Source organism: Colletotrichum chrysophilum (genome assembly GCF_026319265.1).
Source record: "Colletotrichum chrysophilum strain AFK26 chromosome Unknown scaffold_44, whole genome shotgun sequence".
NCBI classification, from domain to species: domain Eukaryota; kingdom Fungi; phylum Ascomycota; class Sordariomycetes; order Glomerellales; family Glomerellaceae; genus Colletotrichum; species Colletotrichum chrysophilum.
The window spans coordinates 81,741-101,975 of record NW_026517331.1 but is presented as its reverse complement, the minus strand read 5'-3'; the positions used below and the strand labels follow the sequence as shown (position 1 = coordinate 101,975).

The following is a 20,235-nucleotide window of genomic DNA, read 5'->3' as shown; positions in this document are numbered from 1 at the left end:
CATTGGGTCTGCTGCAAAAGTACAATTTTCTACCCTCTTGCAATGAGATTTTTGAGTGGAGCATGGCTTTTCATTGGCAGGTTGGGAGGCAAAGCGCCGCTAATGCCTCTCGTCATCGCCGAGTACACCCACCAGGAGGCATGATTCCTGTCTCGGGCTCGGCGAGGAATGTTTACTTGTCAGCCTCCAGTCTAAGCCCAGCATGCTCATTTGCGTTTCAGCAGCCACATCGATGTGTTGTTCACTCGTAGCCTGCCTGATTGAGACATCATCCCAGATCAACCCTTACTCCCTTGGAAGGGAGTAAGGCAGTCTTGTCAACAGCGTTACTGATGACGGTTGTTTGGCGAAGCCAGGGTGGGAGAATGGAGGCCAATTAATCGATTAGAGACATTTCAGTTGTTCCATGATATTCTTTTCAACCGCAACGCCCATTCCATTTTATCCTGTAGCAATGCAATGTCTCGCGGAATCTAGACGACATAATGTTGGGACTGACTCCTACATAGTTCTTCTACTCCGGTTCTCCATCGGCCCAAACAACAATATTCGCCGGCGGATCCTCCAACCCATTAAAGAACTCCACAATATCCTTATTACTATACCTCATACTGAAATGAATCAGTATAAATGTCGTCTTCGGCCACTTCCTTACCACCTTCTCCAAATCCTTCCACTTCGTATGCTTCGTCTTCTCCGCCTGCGCATCATGCTTATCATACAGAAAGCTACACTCCGTAATCACCACCGCAACCTCCTGCCGCAGCCACTCCGGCTCCGCAGCCAACGTCGTCGCCGTCCCATCCCCCAAAAACGCAAACACCGGCGTCGTCACCGGCGCCGTGATCTCCACGCCCGACTGCCGCAGCTTCTTGATCTCAGGGCCCGGCAGGGAAGTGTACTCGGGCTTGAGCTTGTGGTTCGTCGTGGAGAAGAGGTAGCCGACGCTCGGCACGTTGTGGTCGCACTTGAAGACGGAGACGGTCATGTTCTTGACCTTGCGCAGGGGCAGGGTGTCCCCCGGCTTGACGGGGATGGTGTTGTGCGTGCCGAGGAAGGCGCGCTCGCCTTCTGTCCTGCCGTCGGCGTCGATGCCTTGGCCGTCGACCTTGAGGCCGAGGGACTCGGCGTCGGCGCCGGTGTAGGTGCCCCCGCGGTTGAGGAGCGTTTTGGCGAGGACGTAGTCGTCGAAGAGTTTCCTGCACTCGGCGGGGAGGATGATGTCTGGGGGGTCTTCGCGTTTTGTGAAGGCTGGTGCGAGGAGCTGGCGTGGTAGTTAGCAAATAGGTTATGTGTGAGATGGTCTCGGGTAAACGAACGCAGTGGTCGCTATGTGTATGTGTCAGGACGATGTGTTTTGGTCTAAGATCGTTGACGACGAGGCCTGCGTCCAGCAGGAGGTTGAGTTGCGGAATGACGAAGCTCGTGTGCCATGCTGCCCGGGACTTGCCGATCAATGTGTACTGGTACGGCTTGGGGAAGTGCCACTCGAGAACCTCAGAGCGGGAGGACTGCGGTAAGGGCGTCGCGAATGAGAGAGCTGATTTTGCCATGGTGAGGATGGGTGAAGGTCTCTTGCAGCCTCCAGTTGGGGTTTTGGGGTAGGCTCAATCAGGATTCGGTTAGTTGTGACTGCCAGTCTAATCCAGACAACTACTAGTAGATTGAAGCAGTTGTTCTTTGAAGCTATATTGACCAAGGCCGGCTGATGTCTCTCAGTTTATGTTGTGATCTAAAATGGCGGCCTCAGTGACTCTTCATCCCTTGAGTGAGTCAAGCTGGCACTTCAGCCACCGTAGGTCGCGATATTGGGCCAACAGGTTGACCTCACAAACAGCAGCCGGCGCTTATCAAAGCTGATGGCATGGATCCAATGGCGGTCACTTTGGAGGTCGGACGGTGTGGCTGATGGTGTTTAGGCGCGTAGAGAGACAGTCACCGAGCAGAGGCAGATTTTTTGCTGATGTCATCTCTGCGTTTCTTAACGCCGACAGGCTTCGGCGTTAAGGCATCTTCCTCATTGCAAATCACGATCAATCATTGGCTGGCACTCTCCAAAGACACGAGAATGCCCAAGATGTGTCGCGGCCATTACTCAACACCACGGAAGTCTCATGCACAGTCATTTCAGAACCTCACTTCCGTCCGTTTTTGGCTATCTGCCGTGTTCAGCTGCTAAAAGGCAAATACGTGTGTTCCCATCTCCTATCAGACACCCAGCGTTAGGTAACGGCTTCGACCACCAAGCGCGCACTTGAATCCACGCCAAACCCAATTAGTTAATTTTACCCGACACCTTTTACCAGCGACACCGGTCCCGATCCTTGTCCCGAGCAAGGAACCCCACCCAAGATGCCGAAGGCCCGCCAGCAGACCGCGCGCTCCGGTCCCGGCGGTGGATGCGCCCTGCCACTTACCGTTTACCTCAAAGTAACACACCAACAGGGCGATAAGATAAAGATACCCGGGAGCTTATCGTGTCGCCCTTCCCCATCGAGCCTCTCGTCTCGTCTTTCCCCCCCGCCCGCCTTATTTGCCAATCAACCAATTCGAAGTTTTTCCTCAGTCTGTACTCCCCGCGTGGTCGCTTGGGCTAGCCTGAAGGTCCCTGGTTCCTCTTCCCAGCGGCCCAGAGAGACGGGCCAATTGGCCAGGCAATAGCTAATGCACGGCGTGTATGAGACGATCCCTATCTGGAGAGTCGAATGAGACCTGGCCCTCCAGCTGGGACTCCCCAAGTTCGCTCTGCGGAGAGCTCTTATCAGACACCAGGAATCTCCACCCTGCCTCTCCCAAATGACCTTATCGCTTCACTTCGGCTTACAACGCCTTTTGGTCATTGGATTGGCATGACGAGCCTCCCGTCCACGTCCCGAGAGTATCAGATGTTGGAATTGCCAGATCCGGCTGTCCGTGGCGGGACGAAGCCGCCATCACCCCGGCTCCCCGGTGAGGGGGCCTCAGTCTCGTTGCTGGTGTAGCTCCCCCAGATATAAGCTTTATCTAGAGCTCTCTCCAACCCTTCAGTCGCTTTGGTATCCTCATGGTTCTTCACTCTCTCGTGTCAATTCCCCTCCCCCTCACCTAATTGACACACGCGCAAGTTCACACAAACACCAACCATGGCTCCTCCGCACCCTCTAGATCCGCTCTCCGCCGCGGAGATCGAGAAGGCCATCGCCGCCGTCACCGCGGCGCATGGTGAGGTCTTCTTCAACGTCGTCTCCCTCCACGAGCCCCGCAAGGCCGAGATGACGGCCTTCCTCGCCTCGCCGACCACCGCCCCGCGCCCAGCCCGCATCGCAGACGTCGTCGTGATCGCAAAGGGCGGCAAGGTTTATGATGGTCTCGTCGACATCGCCTCGGGCGCAATCACAAAATGGGAGCTCATGGAGGGCGTCCAACCAATCGTGAGTATCCCTGCCCCCACACCATCTCATGCGCACCGCGACTAACACCCCCAACCCCAGATCACAATGGAAGAGCTCCAGATCGTCGAGCACATCTGCCGCACCGACGAGCGCGTCATCGAGCAGTGCGTCCTCTCCGGCGTCCCCCGCCACGAGATGCACAAGGTCTACTGCGACCCCTGGACCATCGGCTACGACGAGCGCCACGGCAACACCGTCCGCCTCCAGCAGGCCCTCATGTACTACCGCCCCGACCCGGACACCTGCCAGTACCAGTACCCCCTCGACTTCTGCCCCATCTACGACGCCGACAAGCAGGCCATCATCGCCATCGACGTCCCCAACGTCCGCCGGCCCCTCAGCAAGGCCGCCCCCATCGACTACACCCCGGCCGCCGTCCAGAAGCAGGGCGGCTACCGCACCGACCTCAAGCCCATCAACATCACCCAGCCGCAGGGCGTCTCCTTCGCCATGGCCGGCCGCGAGATATCCTGGCAGAACTGGAACTTCCACATCGGCTTCAACTACCGCGAGGGCATCGTCCTCAGCAACATCACCTACAACGACAAGGGCACCGTCCGCCCCATCTTCTACCGCCTCTCCCTCGCCGAGATGGTCGTTCCGTACGGCAACCCCGAGCACCCCCACCAGCGCAAGCACGCCTTCGACCTCGGCGAGTACGGCGCCGGCTACATGACAAACTCCCTCGCCCTCGGCTGCGACTGCAAGGGCGCCATCCACTACCTCGACGCCGAGTTCCCCACCCGCAACGGCGCCGTCCGCACCATCAAGAACGCCATCTGCATCCACGAGGAGGACTCGGGCATCCTCTTCAAGCACACCGACTTCCGCGACGACTCCGTCATCGTCACCCGCGGCCGCAAGCTGATCATCCAGCAGATCTTCACCGCCGCAAACTACGAGTACGCAGTGCAGTGGATCTTCCACCAGGACGGCACCATCCAGCCCGAGATCAAGCTCACCGGCATCCTCAACACGTACGCCATGAACCCGGGCGAAGACACCAAGGGCTGGGGCACCCAGGTCTACCCCGGCGTCAACGCGCACAACCACCAGCATCTCTTCTGCCTGCGCATCGACCCCAACGTCGACGGCCCGCGGAATACCGTCTTCATGGTCGACGCCGTCCCCTCCGACGCGCCCGTCGGCTCGCCCGAGAACTTCTACGGCAACGCCTTCTCCGCGCGGCGCACCAAGCTCGCCACCACCGGCGAATCCCTCACAGACTACAACGGCGCCACCTCCCGCACCTGGGAGATCGCCAACACGGACAAACTCCACCCGTACTCCGGCAAGCCCGCCTCCTACAAGCTCGTCTCGCGCGAAGTGCCCGGGCTGCTGCCGAAAGAGGGCTCCCTGGTCTGGAAGCGCGCGGGCTTCGCGCGGCACGCGGTGATGGTGACCAAGTACCGCGACGACGAGCTGTGGCCGGCGGGCCGGCACGTGCCGCAGACCTCGGGCGAGCCGTCGCGCGGCATCCCGGAGTGGGTCGGCGACGGCAGCGAGAGCGTGGAGCAGGAGGACGTGGTGTTCTGGCACACGTTCGGGGTGACGCACATTCCCGCGCCCGAGGATTTCCCCATCATGCCCGTGGAGCCGATCACGTTGCTGCTGCGGCCGCGCAACTTCTTCGCGAATAACCCGGTGATGGACGTGCCGCCGAGTTATTGTAGTACGCCGAGCCAGGTTGCGAAGGGGCGGGAGGGGGTGGTGGATGCGACGGACCAGGTGAGCAAGCTTGCGTTTGAGGGGGAGTCGTGCTGTGCTGGGAAGAGCAAGTTGTGAGGCGTTGATGGGGAAGTTTTAGTTCACGTAATTAGTTGAGACATGTTTTTTATTTTGAATGAATATATTATCGTCTGAATAATTCAACTCATTCTTTGTAAGGCGTCCTGTGATCCGATGAGATCTAGGCGAAATCAGGGGTTCAGATGAGATGAACGTCACGCAAACTAAATCTACGGCCGCCATCTGAACGACGGATGCTTCCAGTCCAAATCATTCTCCTCCTCGGACGAAACGCCGCTCAGCTCCTCCTCCGCAACCCGCCCCTCGCGCCGGCGGTTGTCCCGGTTCATCCAGATCAGCGTCACCGTCGACAGCACCAAAATCGTGCTGATCGTCGCCAGGTTGAGCCCGTTGCCAATCTTGTAGTCCGGCGCATCCCACGGCAGGAACGCCCACGTGCTAACGAGCCCGCCGCAGTTGCCCAGCATCACGTTCGTGCCGATGGCCGCGCTGCGCGCCGTGTCGGAGACGACGTTCGCCGACGCCTGCGCGTTCGTGAGCGCGCCGAGCGCGAAGACCGACGAGGTGATGAGGAATGTGGCGCCGTAGCGCACCTTGAGCTCGTGGCTGGCGAGGAAGAGGATGTAGCCGACCATGGCGAGCGGGCAGGAGCAGATGAAGAAGATCTGGCGGCGGTCCATGCGCCAGCTGAGCCAGGGCAAGAGCACCGTGAAGAAGGCGCCGACGACGTAGGGCGGGACTGTGAAGAGCTGCTGGCGCTCGACGGAGGAGCCCGGGAAGATGCCCTTGACGATGGTGGGGAGGAAGAAGGCGAGCCCCTGGACGGTGACGTTATTGAGCAGGAAGACGAAGGCGGTGGAGAGCACGACGGGGTTGAAGATGCCGCGGCGCAGCTTGCGGGTGTCCATCTTGTCGAGGAGGTGCGCCTGGCCGACGCGCTCGGAGCGGACGCGGGCCTCGGCGAGCTCCTTCTCGGCGGCGGTGAGCCAGCGGGCGGAGGCAGGGCGGTCGGTCAGGGTGATGAAGCCTAGGAGGCCGAGGCCGATGGTGATGATGCCCTCGATGGCGAAGATCATGCGCCAGGTGTGCAGGCCGCCGAAGTGCGGGAGGCGGAGGATGGCGGAGGCGAGGAGGCCGCCAAAGGCGCCGGCGAGGGGGGCCATGACGATGTAGAGGGAGAGGCGGAAGGCCAGCTCGGAGCGGCGGTACCAGCGGGAGAGGTAGTAGGCGATACCCGGCATCATGCCTGGTCACGTCAGTTTTGCGATGTGATGGACGGATGTTGTGCGTTGTGCTTACCTGCTTCAAAGATTCCGAGAAGGAAACGGACGCCCATCGCCTGGGGGACTGTGTGCACAAAGGCTGTGCCGAGAGAGCAGATGCCAAAGAGCAGCGTGATGAGCGGGATAAACCATCCTGGGCCGACGAGCTTGCAGAGAATGTTTGAGGGAATTTCGAAAATGATGTAGGAGATGTAGAAGACGGATAGCGTGCCGTTGTAATCGTAGCCTTTCATGCCCAGGTCTGTCTCGAAGCCAGCGATACGGGCATTGCCTGAGGCGGGTTAGCTTGGCTGGCGGACGCAATCACGAGAAATAGACTAACCGATGTTGGCTCTGTCGATGAAGCAAAAAAGGTACAGCAGGCTGACGGTCGGGACGATGGCCAGGTCGATTTTGAGTCGGAGCTTCCGCTCGGCGGCCCGATCGTACACGAACTCCTCCGGATGGCTCCTGTGACGGTGTTAGTGGGATCCATCCGGGTGGTTGTAGCTTGCTGGCGGTGTTTACTTCTCCAGGTCCGGCCTCTTGAACTCCGAAGATATCGTCTGGCCCATGTTTGCGTTGATGTTGTCGATGTTCTCGACAACCGGCTTGTCGTTACTCATTTTGACGGGAAAGAGGGGGTCTCCTCCTCGGAGACCGTCTCTTGCAAGCGAAAATTCTCGGTTCTTGGCGGAGCGATCACGGCGGTGACCGGGGGCGGCAGCGCTGGTGGAGCTCGGAAATTCGGCTGGGAGGTGGTACGGCCTTACTCAACACCGAGAGATGGAGCAAAGCTGTTGTGTAATGAGAATGTGCAGAAAGGGAGCTCAGGGTCCACGAAGATGGAGCAAGATCTCGCAGGGACGTGTCGATGTTTCTATACTTCGCGGCCACAACCACAAACAACACCCCTGGTCGTCTTTTCCCCCAGATTTGGGTGTGAGTGGAGAGCGCCGTGGCGGCGCGGCGGCGTACCCCAGACGGCTTCTCCCACACGCAACGCGGGGTAAGAACATCCACCAGCCCGGGAGGCGTAGGTCATCAATTTGCATCGGATGCCAGCTCGGGAGACGTCCAAGGCCAATCCGATTGCATCGCATTTGGCCCACGCCCGAGCCCTGGCTAGTCGGCGTCCTCGTTTCCTCTCCCGTCTGAGCCAGTGAGGGTGGTGCTTTTGGTGATGACGTGGTAAGGGAACGGCAATGATCTGCCTAGACCGTTGCAACGGCCTCTGGGTTTCAGGGATGGCAGGATGCAGGTGTGATGAAATGAAGACGGCGGGTGTTTGTTTACGCGTTTCTTCTCCTGTGATTGAGCTGCAGCAGCATTGTTGAATGTGACACCGATGCTTCTGAAGACTGGAGCGCTGATAAGCAAAATGCGACAGACAAGCTGCACATTCTGAAAGGAGAAGCTCGCAATAGACTTTTCGCTTTTTGATGCTGTCTTGCAAACGGGATTGCGGCGTCCTCGCACATTGGACTAGCCAATGCTCGGCGCGACTGTGGAGGAATGCAGATCGGAATCCATTCCCTTTTCTCGTTTCGGGATGAAAAGTCGGCACTCGACATCGGCAACCGGCGCACCGTTGGTGCTTGAGGTTCATCTGCCTTTATCCGATGGGATGGTCCAGGCCAGAGCTCCCAAGGGTGGCAGCCATTTGTGCTTGATGCCGGGGGTGGCCAGGGAAGCTGTAGCTCGGTCCTCCAATAAGACACCCTCCAGCAGCACCCATCCTGAGGACGAAATGCTCAAGGGCACACATGTCAACTGCCACATTGCAGCCGCAGGATCAACAGCCTTGAAGCCAAGTCTCGATGTTGGCGATAGCTTGTCGGTGGGAATGCGGTCGCGGCCAGCTCCAGACGGAGGCACACGCCGAATTCGAGACATATCTCCGGGTTTTCCGGCTGCGCGTGTCCAAGTCTGACGTCCGAATGCTTCCTTCTGCAGGTTGAGTCGAGTCAAGTCTCAGCTGCCTAGATGGTCGACCTGGAGTGCGTGTGTTTCTTGGGGCCGGCTTTCCCGCGCGCTGTTCGGCCGGTTGCGGTGTCTCAGTGGAGCAACGGAGGGGTCTGAGGGTCCGGGATATCCGATCCGGGCAGATTTATAATAATCTCAGGGCACCGTCGCAATCCCCTACAAATGCAAGTCGAGCCTCTCAAAAATGACATCTCGAACTGTTGAAAGATGCGATGGAATGGTAGCAGATGGCCCCTCGCAAAAGCCCCATATCGGTGTGACAGCCCTCGGACCGATTTGGATGCTGTCGCAATGTTGCTGCTTCAGGGAAGGGACGGAGGGAGGGCAACGGCGGCACTTGCCGTGATGCGAGGTTCATAAACCTGGGCCAGATACAAGCAGCCGTCGAGTTACAGGCCTCTTTTCGTCCTCGGGTGCATCGCGGCTTCTTGCCTCGTCTGGGACGTTCCTTTCGGCCGATGCTTCTTGTGCTCTGGGGCTCTCGGAGTTGTGCAGGTGCCCCGCGGACCATGCTGCCTCGGAAAGGTGTCGCCCGGAACTCGTAACTCGGAATATCGTAATCAAGCCGTGGGACAGGCGTCGACCGGATGGAGGTAAGCTTAACGGCGGCAGCACGTGGAGGCGGCCCGCGTCGTTGGGCTGGGGCCGTCACACGGATCCGTCAGGCCGTATTTCTCGGGGGCCTCGATGTGCCATCAGAGTAGGCATGTTGTGTGGTCGATGGCAGCGATAGGAAGTCCCAAGAACCAGTTCAAACCCGTGTTTGTGCTCCCTGGTTCTCGCAAAAGGTGGCTGTTGACGATCATCGAGACAGACCAATGCGACGTGGTTTGATTCTTCGATGGCCTGCTGGTGCTTTAGCAGGCGTCGTAAGGCTTGACTCGGACACCCGCGCAGGAAGGGTGCCCTGGTATTTTCGGTCGAACACGTCGAGAAAAACCTTAGGTCCAAGGTTTGGTGTTTGACACGAGAACCAGACGATGTTTGCTTCGGCCGGGAGCCCGGTGGTCAAGCCGGTCGACCTGGGGCAGACCCAGCGCTCAGTGGACACCATCAATGCCCAGGCCTGGATCCACTCTGTCGGCTCGTCACCACGTGCCCGCCAGTCGAGCCTGTTCTTATCTGTTATCGCAATTACCTAAGCAGATAGCCGAGAAAGATAACGCACTCCAGCGTTTCTACCATCGAGGTACGTAATGCACGGTCGTCCACTGAGGTACCTCAGCTTATTCGAGATCGGTTCTCCTCTCTCCTTCTCTTCCTACCTAAGTACGCGCAAATGGCATTTGTCCAGTGTTTTTTTCCAATCCAATCCACACTTCCAATTCCATCGCCAACAGAGTCATGACGCACATATCAGCCGTTCCAGCCGATTGGAATCGGTTTGGAATTGACAGCCTGCACCGCCGTCGCTGGCACACGGCCACACCTCGAGCACAATGCCAAAATCACAAGCATAATGCCACAAATACACCATCGCCTAGAATAGGAACACCCCGGCACCAAGAGCCGCCAGTCGTCCAATAGGGCCGCCATCGGGCACACAACGTCGCTTCCTCGGTGGAGATTCGCAATCAACCTAGGGCTCCTACGCGTCCCAGGGCTTCCTCAGGCCCTTCCTGCGGCTTCCAAGTCCCCAGGCGCCTCAGAACCCCCCATGCCCGGGTCTTATCGCTGCCGCTGCTAAGACGCTGCCGCCCTGCGTGCTGCGTGCTGCTTGGTAGGGGGGCCGTAGCCTGGTTGGGCGATGGACGCAGCGCACTGACTGGAGGCAGACTCGGTGCCCGACGTCATCGAGCATGGTGGCGGTCAAGTCCATCCCCGCTCGCCAGAGAGCTCAACAACGCACGCTGGCCGGCGCAGCTGCAGCAACAGTGAGGCGGCCGCACTGTGACGACAGCGCGACAGATTCCAGTGTCGAGAAGCATTCCGCGGTTGAGGCTGAGGTGAAGAGGCCACGAAAGGGAGGGAGGGACAGATGAGACGCGTTGCGAGGCCACCAGAAAGAAGCAGACGCTGAGGGCGACGGACGAGACGTCCCGCGGTCCAAAAGTCCAGACGAGACAACTGACAGCCCACCCTCGCCAAACCCGCCGTCAAACGAGAGAATTAACCTCTTTCCGCCCATCCATCCGCCGACCGGCATCCCCAGCATCCCCCATTCTCCGTCGATCTGTTCAAGCCCAACAACGGGGTCGTGGTCCATGGATCACCCGGGGGCGATGGGCGAAGATTTCACCCTCATTTCAGTCTCTTTCCCCGTCGATGGCTGCCCAAGCGGCGACTGTCAGGTTCGAATCGCGAACAAAAGCGGGTTAATCAACTGAGGCTAAAGGACGCGGTGGACCGGGTCTGGAATGGTCAAAGGCTGGAATGGAAGCGAAAGGCAACGACACGGGCCTTGGTGGGCTGCTGTCTGCAAGGAGTAGCCTTGTTGCTGCAGCCCCCGACTTCCCACCAAGTTTGGACGACGGTCGCTACGGCTCGATATGGCGCTGATGGCTGCTGTTAAGGCCCGGCAATCACTGCCCCTCTGTGCGGTGATGGCATTTCACGAACCAGAGCTTGTCTGACGATGAAACAGGCTTTGCTTCTCGAGTTCGGACGCAGATTCGCATCCTAATTGGTGTCTGTTTGCGGCATGCGGGAGAGCAACGGTCCATCCCTCGTTGGCAGCTCTAACAGCCGGCATCTCTGCCCTACCACCCGTTCTTCCCACCACCAAGTTGCACCATCCAGACGCCAGACGCCAGACGAGCCGGGATCATCGCTTCAACGAGGCATCACCAACACCCACCATCCTCCCCGCTGCCACCGGCGTCGATTTTCCAAAGCAGCCCCTGCCCCGGCTTCCGTCGTCAAAAAGCCTGCTTTGGCTCTCCACCAAGAATCTCCGTCGTGCCCAAAGACTAAATCTACAATTACAAAAACGCTTCAGCTCGCCCAGCCCCCTTCTTTTTCTCGAATGATCTCTTCTCTCAAGGACCCTAAAAGCGACCATAAGGCTGTCATCTCTCCCACCCCAGGAGCAGCAGTAACAGCAGCAACAGCAACAGCAGCAGTTCGAAAGACTCTTGTCGTCCAGTACGAGGGAGCAGCGTCGAGACCCAGGACCGTCCATCATCGGGTCTAGGTCACAGGTCCAGTTCGGTGAGGTCAGCTGGCATACTCGTGGGCTTTTCCTGGCCTTGCATCGACTTCTCATAGGCCGGCTACCACCCGCGTCTACCACCACACGAGGCGACTCTTGCTGGAACACCCAGTCATCCAGCCAGTCCCGTCGGTCTTGCATCACATCACCCGTTATCGAGCCCCATCGCTCGTCGGTCATCGGCCCAGCCAGCCAAAGGGGTCTCTCTGCCTCCCCCCGCGCCTCTCGCTCATCGCCGGAAACTCGCACTGCCACTGTTACAGTGTCGCAGCATCTGGACCCTTGGCCTTAAAGCAACTACGGTACTCGCACGCCACGCAACGCAGGGCGGCACCGGTACACTATTCCATTATCCAATCCATACCCACACTGGACCACTGAACAAGGCGGGTCAACGATCTTCACCGACACTACCAGCGCTATTCGCCCGGCTCGCTCGCGTTAGAGGGAACATTCCACCACTACGCAGCACACATTATCCCGCTTTTCCCCCTCTTCTCTCGCTCTTTCTCCCTTTTGAAGTGTCGTCATCGCTCTGAAATCTGGGATCCCGCAACACGAGCACTCACTCAGCATTTCTCCCGGATTCACCACCACGAACTTCTGTCATCATCCGACCATTCCACCGCCTAAAGGACACCGTCAGTAAACACCCGGTCCTCCTCTAGCGACAACCACGTTTTTCCTGCGAATTTTGTGATACCCTAACCCGACTTTATTTCGTCTCCAAATCCACCCATACACACGTTTCAACTGCCCACAATGGCCGGCCGCGCTGAACGCTGGGACCGCGACCGCTTCATGTACGAGCGGGAGCGTGACCGCAACTACGGAGACGACCGCCGCTTTTTCGATGAACGCAGCCGCTTTGAGGAGCGCGACGACTACAGAGATTACCCGCCCCCTCGCCGTGGCAGGGAACACTCCGATGAGCGTTACGACCGTAGCGAACGTGGATCCCGCCGCGGCGGCTACGACGAGGAAATCGTTCGGGACCGCCGCTACTATGAAGAGGATCGTTACGCTCCTGGACCCCCTGGACCTGGACCTCGCCGTGGTGAGCCTTTTGATCGCGAATTCGATCGTCGTCTGCACCTTGAAAGAGAGCGCCGCAGCCCTTCTCCCATCCGCCGCCCGACTATGGTCCGCCGTCAATCATCCCTCGACACTTACGACCGCAAACCCCTCCCTCGCTTCTGGGAGGAGCACCGTGAGGAGTATCCGGTTCCTGTCCGCAGAGAAGACATCCGCCGCGAGGACTACAGGGCGCCGCCTTACGTCCCCATCCCGCTGCCCCGCAGCCGTCAGCTCGCTTCTGCACCTTCCCAGCGCTACGAGGAAATCCAGATTGCCGAGCCAGGCTTTTACGGCGATGAGGAATACAGGGACATGCCCGAGCGAGTGAAGGAGCGCGAGGTCGTACGGTCGCGCAGACGCAGAGACCGCAGCAGAGAGTCCAAGGTCTCGAGATCCACCAGGACAAAGTCACACAGAAGCAGCTCCAGGTCCAGCAGCACCTCCAGCAGGTCGACCAGCACCAGCGGTGCCACAACCATCCGCAGCGAGTACCCGAAGAAGGGCAAGACTCGTATTCCTGCCCGCCTCGTTTCCAAGAGGGCCCTCATCGACTTGGGATACCCCTACCTCGAGGAGGTGAGTTTCTTTGTGCCGCTCACCGCATCAAACAGCCGACTAACGCCTGCAGGGTAACACCGTCATCGTTCTCAAGGCCCTCGGCCAGGACAACATCGATGAACTCCTCAAGTTGAGTGAGGAGTACAAGCAGAGTCAGTATTCTCATTTCAAAGTTCGTTGCACCTTTCTGACATGATGCAGGTGAGATGGAAATTGCCGCAGCTCGCTCTTCCGCCGGCAGAATCGAGGAGCGCCACGAAGAAATCTACACCATTCCCCCACCCGTAGCCGCGCTCCCGCCGCCTCCGCCCGCCTCTGTCCACGCTCCTCCCCCACCACCCCCCGTTGTAGTAGCACCCAGCGCGCCTCCCACAGTGATCGCTGCTCCAGCACCGCCGCCGCCCGCCCCCGTGGTTGTTGAGGCGCCGCCGCCACCACCCCTAGCCCCCGTCGAGGAGGTTTATGAGAGGAAGAAGACAACGATCGTTCGTGACGTCTCGCCTGCCCGCTCGTACACTACTACGACCTCAGGCACGACCGGCACCGTCTACGAGCGCCGTGAAATCAGCGAAGAAATCCCCATCGGACCCATGGCCATCGCCGAGCGCCGGCGCAGCCGCTCCCGCTCTCGCTCCCGTAAGAACATCCGCAGCGAGATCAAGGCCCTCGAGGCCGAGCTGCACGCACGCAAACACGGCCGCGCTCACTCCCACGGCCGCGAGCTTGTCCGCGCGGAGCAGATGCCCGACGGAGCCGTCGTGCTCTTCGAGGAGAAGGTCGAGAAGGTGGAGGAGCCGCGACGCGGGGTGCGGATTGAGAAGGACAAGAAAGGTAGGATGGCCATCAGCGTACCAAAGTACTACTAAGGTGCGCGTCATCTGTTGTACACCGGCGTCTTGTCGCAAAACATGTGGACTGACAATGGTCTCTTCAACAGGTCCTCCCCCGAAGCTCATGCGCGCCATGCTGGCGACCCTCACGTAAGGGCGCCACTCACCGCCTCACTGCTTCGCGGCCTACGCAAATTGTATGAATATCACACAAGACGAGCTACAGACCTCATCTATGAAGAGACGGACCATTTTTGTTGCATTTATTTATACCGGAATCTGGGATCTGGCATGGCGATATCATACTACTATTATTACCCTATAGAAAAAAAGGACAATCGGTTTGGAATTTTGGACAGGATACATGTTTACGAGTATGGAACTTTTGGCGGCGAACCGACGCCCGGGCGGTTGCGATTGAGGGAAGGCCTGACGGGCTTTCCGCTTCGTCCAGGTGGATGAAGACCTCTTTCTAACACGTCTTATAATGAATTTACGATTTTAAATTTCACTTCTTGCTTAAAGAGACATCGATTGTGAGCGATTTTGCTGAGACCGAACCTTGAGTGAGATTTCACTTGAGTTCCGGCACATCTCAGGTGAGATTCGGTCTCACGTGAGACAGAGTGTACCTGTCCTAGCGGACCTACAGTGCATGGCGTGCGGAGATGTAGCCAATCAGTGCAGATGGACTGGAGGTACAAGGTAGTGTTGTTTAGTCGCACCCGGTGGGATAGATATCTGACCTCAAAAGACTTTCTTGTCATATATTCACGTCGCTACTGTTTCTCATTTCTCTAGTTTCCTTATCCGTATTGCTGCAACTCTGGCAACGCAATTCTCTAGTAGGCATGAGGGTATATCGGCTTGACCTTGTCCTCTGTGTGACTCTTGACACTGTTGCCGTCGCTGAGAGCTACTACGGCCGACTTTCCGAAGCTCTATCATCTCTCCCATATTTTCCGTTCTAGGAACCTGGTTCGGATCGCGTCCAGAGCCGTCGATCGACAGAGCCGAGGTACGACCTCACGCTGACGATTTAGCACTAATTTATCGTTAGCAGTTTCATGGTGGGAAGTCTGGGTGGGAGATCTTACGCAAGCACCGAACTGGATGTCAAAAGTCAGCAAATGGTCATCAGCATACGAAAAATTTGGCGGTTGGACTTACACCATGAGCATCACCTCCGCCCTTGTTCTTCAGCACATTCCCGCTGCTGTCGGTGACTGTGCAGCTTCCAGTCACGGTGGTGCACTGGCGGTGGACGGGGAAGCCGGCGGAAAGACCTGGGTCCTCGGTGATCCAGTCGGGGTAGGTACACTGCGACTTCAATCAGCAACCTAGTTTCTTCCAGTCCAGATTGGGCTTGGGGGTGGTGAGGCGTACGCAGTAAACATTCTGACCCTAGCCATAAGTTAGCACGGCGCTGTAGGAACTTTGGAGTGAGGGACTTACGTTTCCGCAGTCGTTGAGTTGCGGGACCTGGTCGGTGCCGTAGTTGCAGTACATGTTTGGGTTATTCCATTGGCCGCGGACGACGGCCAATGCGCCCAGGTATACGACGAATGAGATTGCACGGAGGGACATCTTGTGAGCTCGAGGTGTTTTGCGGATAAGAGAGATCAGGAGGGAGAGTTGCGCAACTCAGAAGGTCAAGAAAGCTCAGATCTTATATCGAGAGCAGACTTTTAAATATAGCAACCGGAGTTAGTTGCAAGCACATCGCAATGCTATTTCTCTATTTTACTTTCTTGGTTAATCACCTAGACTTTCTCATAGTTAGGCACAGCACAGCACTGATTCATGTTGTGGCAGGGTTCATGTTTGCAGATCATGCGGCGCGCCCAGAGCTTCTGGAAAACTACACATTAAGGAATACCCGCCTAGATAAGTATGTGCGTTTTCAGAAGGCAAAACACAAGCAGTTGCCCTCACTATAAGTTGACTCGGTCCTTGTCAGCAATATGATGAACGTGTTGCGGAATTCAGATCCTGAACATCCAATGGAGTAGTAGCCTGTCCCCTGAAAGCACCAACACGGCGTGCATTTTGTCTCCCGGAGTTGATCCAGAAGCAAGAGGTGTCAGACTGGTTGCTGAAAGAGCTTACTTGGTGTCAAAAGATCTAAAACCCCAAAGATGAAGACCGCAACATGATAAACCCCTCGAGAACGATCACTCCCCAGTGACCGCCCGGCAGCAAAGCCGAGCGCCCAAACGGAGACCTCCCCTCCGCGCACGTGACGTCCAATTTCCGTCCCGTCTCATCCCAGTCCACCCTCACTCTATTTTGCTTCAACGCTCCACACTCACCACTCTACCCCACACGCTGTGCGGTTCAATCGGCACCTGTTCGGACGACGGGGAAGGAGAACGATGCGATGAACCCCCCTTAACAGAAAGCTTCTCGCAAGTTGAGACAATCGTTGCCGTGTTTTTCACAGGACTGTATAACTCCCCGAGTTCAGGATGGAGAATGCAGCTCGCAGACGCAGGGCGCCGACATACCCACCCTGCCAGGGAAAAAAGAAACCTCCTTCGGAGCGCCATGCCGGCTCCTTTCCCAACGGAGCCCGTCCGAGCACCCCGGAGCCCACCGTACCCCCGATCGCTTGCTTCCGTGTAAATTGAGGGGGCCGCCATCTGGGGCGACGTGAGATGTAGATTAAACATTTCCCCCTTGGTGATATTCCTTTCCTCGTTTATTAATCCCCCAGTTTTCCCGTCGATCTTCTTGAGGCTATCGCCCATCCCACCGGCTTCTTTCGTTTTTTTCGTATCGATTTCGTATCGGACGCCGTTCGTTTTTATTTAGACATACATTCGTTTCTTTGAGGTCGTGTTTCATTGTGCTGGGTACACGATGAAGTCTCAAATCTTGACAACAGGGCTGCTCGCCGCGGGCGTGAGTGCCGCCGCGACGGAGAAGAGGGCTTGCAGCGCCACGGCAGAGTGGCCTGGCTTCGCCGGCATCAAGCACGCTTTCGTCTTGTAAGTCGGCCCCCATCAGTAGTTACACATTCTTGCCCGAAATACTGACCTCGCATACCACAGCGGTGACTCCTACTCCCAAACAGGCTTCAACACCTCCCTCGCGGCCCCCTCCGCCGCCAACCCGCTCGGCAACCCGTCCTACCCGGGCTGGACCTCGTGCAACGGGCCCAACTGGGTCGACTACCTCACCGTCAAGCACAACGCCTCGCTGCTGTACACGTACAACCTCGCCTACGGCGGCGCGACCGTCGACGCGGCGCTGGTCAAGCCGTACGCCGACACCGTCCTCACGCTCAAGGACCAGGTGTCCGGGCTCTTCAACACCTCGTACGCCGCGCGCACGGCGCCCGCGTGGACTGGCGCAGACACCATCTTCGCCTTCTGGATCGGCGTGAACGACATCGGCAACTCGTACTGGAACGGCGCCGACTCGACGGGCCCGCTGAACGACAAGATCGTCGGCGTGTATGAGGGCTTGGCCAAGGAGATCTGGGAGGCCGGCGGGCGGAACTTTGTGTGGTTGAGCGTGCCGCCTGTGGATCGCACGCCGATGCTGACTGCGGAGAGCGCGGACGCGCAGAAGCTTTGCAAGGAGGACGTGGCGGATTTCAACGGCAAGATTGCCGCGATGGCGAAGAACGCGACGGCGTGGGAGGGTGTGAATGCGTGGGTTGTGGATGCGAATGGGGTGTTTACGGGGGCGATTGAGGAGCCGGCGAAGTTTGCGAGTACGGCGGGGTTGAAGAATACGACGGCGTATTGCGAGGCGTATGAGAAGTAAGTTCTTTTAATCCTGAGATGAGATGAGGGATGGGATGCTAACTTGAGGGACAGCGGTACTGATGCGCAGGATACGCTTATTGCGAGCTGTGGGGTGCCCGTGAATGAGTATTTTTGGTTGAACACGCTGCATCCTACTTATCCCATCCACGATGCGGTTGCGGAGACGGTTGCGGATGCTTTGGTTGCAGGACCGAACGTTTGCTGAGGCTGAAAAAGGAAAGATTGAGATTCTTGTAGTTACTTTGACAGATGTGTACATACGGACAAAAAGGAATGGAGTGTTTGTCATTAGATTATGCGGTGTAACGAAAATAAGCTTGCTTGCAAGCTATCTCATGTCGACTGGGACTCGGCCCGAGAGGCAAATATGCAACCCGCCATTGTGGTACCCGACATTTCTCTCTATCAAGAGAAGTTCGAAAACGGCCGTATGGTCGATAGGAGTGGCCTCATTCTTCGCCTTACAATGCCAAATATGGCAGACGCGAGGTGGACCATGCCTCAAGAGTGATCACCAACACAGGCGAGGGACCTGGTCATGCGCACGCGGGGCGCATTGAGAAGCTGAACTTGGCATAGGACAACTTGAACTTGAAAAGCAGTGAATTGGTTAGACTATGGGCTTTATGGGTCCTTCGCCAGCTGCTACACTCGGTTGGAACGCTCTGTTGGTGGTCGATATCTTGTTGGGACCGGGGTTTGGATGGCACGATGGAAGGGCGAACCCATGAGGCCAGTAAATAAGACCCAACCAACGAGCCAAAGATACCCCCGGTGACACTCATGATAGCCCGAAAAGGTCTGAAGCCCCAGTCATATCCTTGCCACAATATGCAAGTGCATGGTCCGTTAGCAGTGCGGTCCTTCTTTGTCCATGTCGTGTTGTCTTGCCCCAGGCCACCAGCTTGGCCACCGCCGAAGTACATACTGAGGCCAACCCCCGTTAGAAGCCCCCCAACCCCATACCTGTCTGTTTGGCACCTTTACCCTCCCTCTCCTCGAGCTGTCGGCGCTTGTTCTCGAACCCGAGGGGAAAAGCCCCCAACTCGCTTCTTGTCGCGATGAGGGCCACCGCGGTTATTTACGTCCTCGTCGCCTGGGCGGTTCGCTGCGCCTTAACACAGGAGCTGGAAGACATCCCGTACTGCTCCCGGATTTGCTTCACAGTTGGAAACTCTGAGTGGTGCAGCCTCGGAAAGACATCGAACTGCGTTTGCAGACAAAGCATCGCCAGCTACTACCGCGGAAAGTTCAAGAGCTGTATAGAGAGTAGCTGCCCAGGAGACGTAACGTTCAAAGGTAGCTAGCAACCCCGTTTAACCCCCTCTAGCCATTATGAGATTGTAATTTGTCGCGCTGACAAGTCCTTGCAGAGGCCTATGCCGCCTTTGCGGCGTACTGCGTCGCAAATGACTGGATAGATGCCGCCTCAACAGCATTGGGCGAAGCAACGACGGTCACCATCGGACCAATCGTCATAGCCACACTGGCAACTATAGTAACAGGTTCTGGTGGTTCTACGGCGACTATCACATCGGAGATCACTGCAACAACAGGAGAAACTGGGTCATTTACGACAGGATCAGCGACAACTGCGAACCCCTCTACTGAACCGACGGCAGAAACGGCACCCACGACCGACGGGAGCGACAGCAACAATAACTCTTCTAATGCATTGTCAGTAGGTGCAAAGGCAGGTGTCGGAATAGGAGCTGCGCTTGCGGTGGCTTTGGTGGCTGTTATTCTGTTTATCTGGAAACGGAAACGGACGGCTGCGTCAACCGAAAAAGACGAGGAATCGTCAGTCCCAGAGCTCGATAATGGAGACGTCTCTAACAGACATGAACTGGACTCGAGCACCATAACTTCTGGGCTGGACAAAACGCACTCAACGGCATTCTCAAATCATCAAGGCATGGTTGAGTTGGACGCAACCACTGCGTTGATCAAAGGACAGACGAGGCTTGTTGAAGGCGAGGTCACGCCTCCAGTGGAACAAGGCGCAGTTTCGCCGGAGGCTGGATCCATGATCTCGCATCCTATACCGTCACTGCCCCCAGCAACGAATATAGCACAGCCTATGATTGGAGATTATATCAATTCCAACTCATCGGAACCGTCACTTCCGAGCACGGCGGAGTTGGAGCACCTGCTTCACGAGGAGCAGCTCTTGAGGCAGAGAAGGCGGACGTTAGAGCAGCTGCAACGGATACAAGAGGATGAACTTGCTTTGGGAGAGCGTATAAGGTTGCTGAGACAGAGGCATAGTGGCCAATCAGCAGAAGGTGGGGGATAATGTCGACGTTGGGAGGTTTGTACCCGCGCGGTGGTCCACACCAACATCACATTGAGACTGAAGTCCTTCTGAGATTCTTGAATAAGTGCTTATGGCATCAGCGCCGTGGAAATTTCATG

At 57.3% G+C, this 20,235-nt stretch overlaps 6 protein-coding genes across 6 annotated transcripts; 3 read left to right on the top strand and 3 right to left on the bottom strand.

Moving 5' to 3' along the window:
- Nucleotides 1-514: 514 nt before the first annotated feature.
- COL26b_006120 (uncharacterized protein) lies at nt 515-1,553 on the bottom strand (the record flags this gene model as incomplete). The annotated part of the gene is made up of 2 exons (XM_053178944.1): nt 515-1,264; nt 1,320-1,553. The coding sequence occupies 2 exons, from the start codon at nt 1,551-1,553 to the stop codon at nt 515-517; spliced, it is 984 nt and encodes a 327-aa protein (XP_053037070.1).
- Nucleotides 1,554-3,122: 1,569 nt separating this feature from the next.
- Nucleotides 3,123-5,216, top strand: COL26b_006119 (uncharacterized protein; the record flags this gene model as incomplete). The annotated part of the gene is made up of 2 exons (XM_053178943.1): nt 3,123-3,410; nt 3,471-5,216. The coding sequence occupies 2 exons, from the start codon at nt 3,123-3,125 to the stop codon at nt 5,214-5,216; spliced, it is 2,034 nt and encodes a 677-aa protein (XP_053037069.1).
- A 173-nt stretch (nt 5,217-5,389) lies between these two features.
- COL26b_006118 (uncharacterized protein) lies at nt 5,390-7,068 on the bottom strand (the record flags this gene model as incomplete). Its single annotated transcript, XM_053178942.1, has 4 exons — nt 5,390-6,426; nt 6,480-6,734; nt 6,786-6,913; nt 6,971-7,068. 4 exons carry the CDS (start codon nt 7,066-7,068, stop codon nt 5,390-5,392), a joined length of 1,518 nt encoding a protein of 505 aa, XP_053037068.1.
- A 5,273-nt stretch (nt 7,069-12,341) lies between these two features.
- On the top strand, nt 12,342-14,198 carry COL26b_006117 (uncharacterized protein; the record flags this gene model as incomplete). Its single annotated transcript, XM_053178941.1, has 4 exons — nt 12,342-13,232; nt 13,285-13,366; nt 13,416-14,045; nt 14,152-14,198. 4 exons carry the CDS (start codon nt 12,342-12,344, stop codon nt 14,196-14,198), a joined length of 1,650 nt encoding a protein of 549 aa, XP_053037067.1.
- Nucleotides 14,199-14,886: 688 nt separating this feature from the next.
- COL26b_006116 (uncharacterized protein) lies at nt 14,887-15,631 on the bottom strand (the record flags this gene model as incomplete). Its single annotated transcript, XM_053178940.1, has 3 exons — nt 14,887-14,985; nt 15,215-15,364; nt 15,500-15,631. 3 exons carry the CDS (start codon nt 15,629-15,631, stop codon nt 14,887-14,889), a joined length of 381 nt encoding a protein of 126 aa, XP_053037066.1.
- Nucleotides 15,632-16,906: 1,275 nt separating this feature from the next.
- COL26b_006115 (uncharacterized protein) lies at nt 16,907-17,818 on the top strand (the record flags this gene model as incomplete). Its single annotated transcript, XM_053178939.1, has 2 exons — nt 16,907-17,034; nt 17,098-17,818. 2 exons carry the CDS (start codon nt 16,907-16,909, stop codon nt 17,816-17,818), a joined length of 849 nt encoding a protein of 282 aa, XP_053037065.1.
- Nucleotides 17,819-20,235: the final 2,417 nt, after the last annotated feature.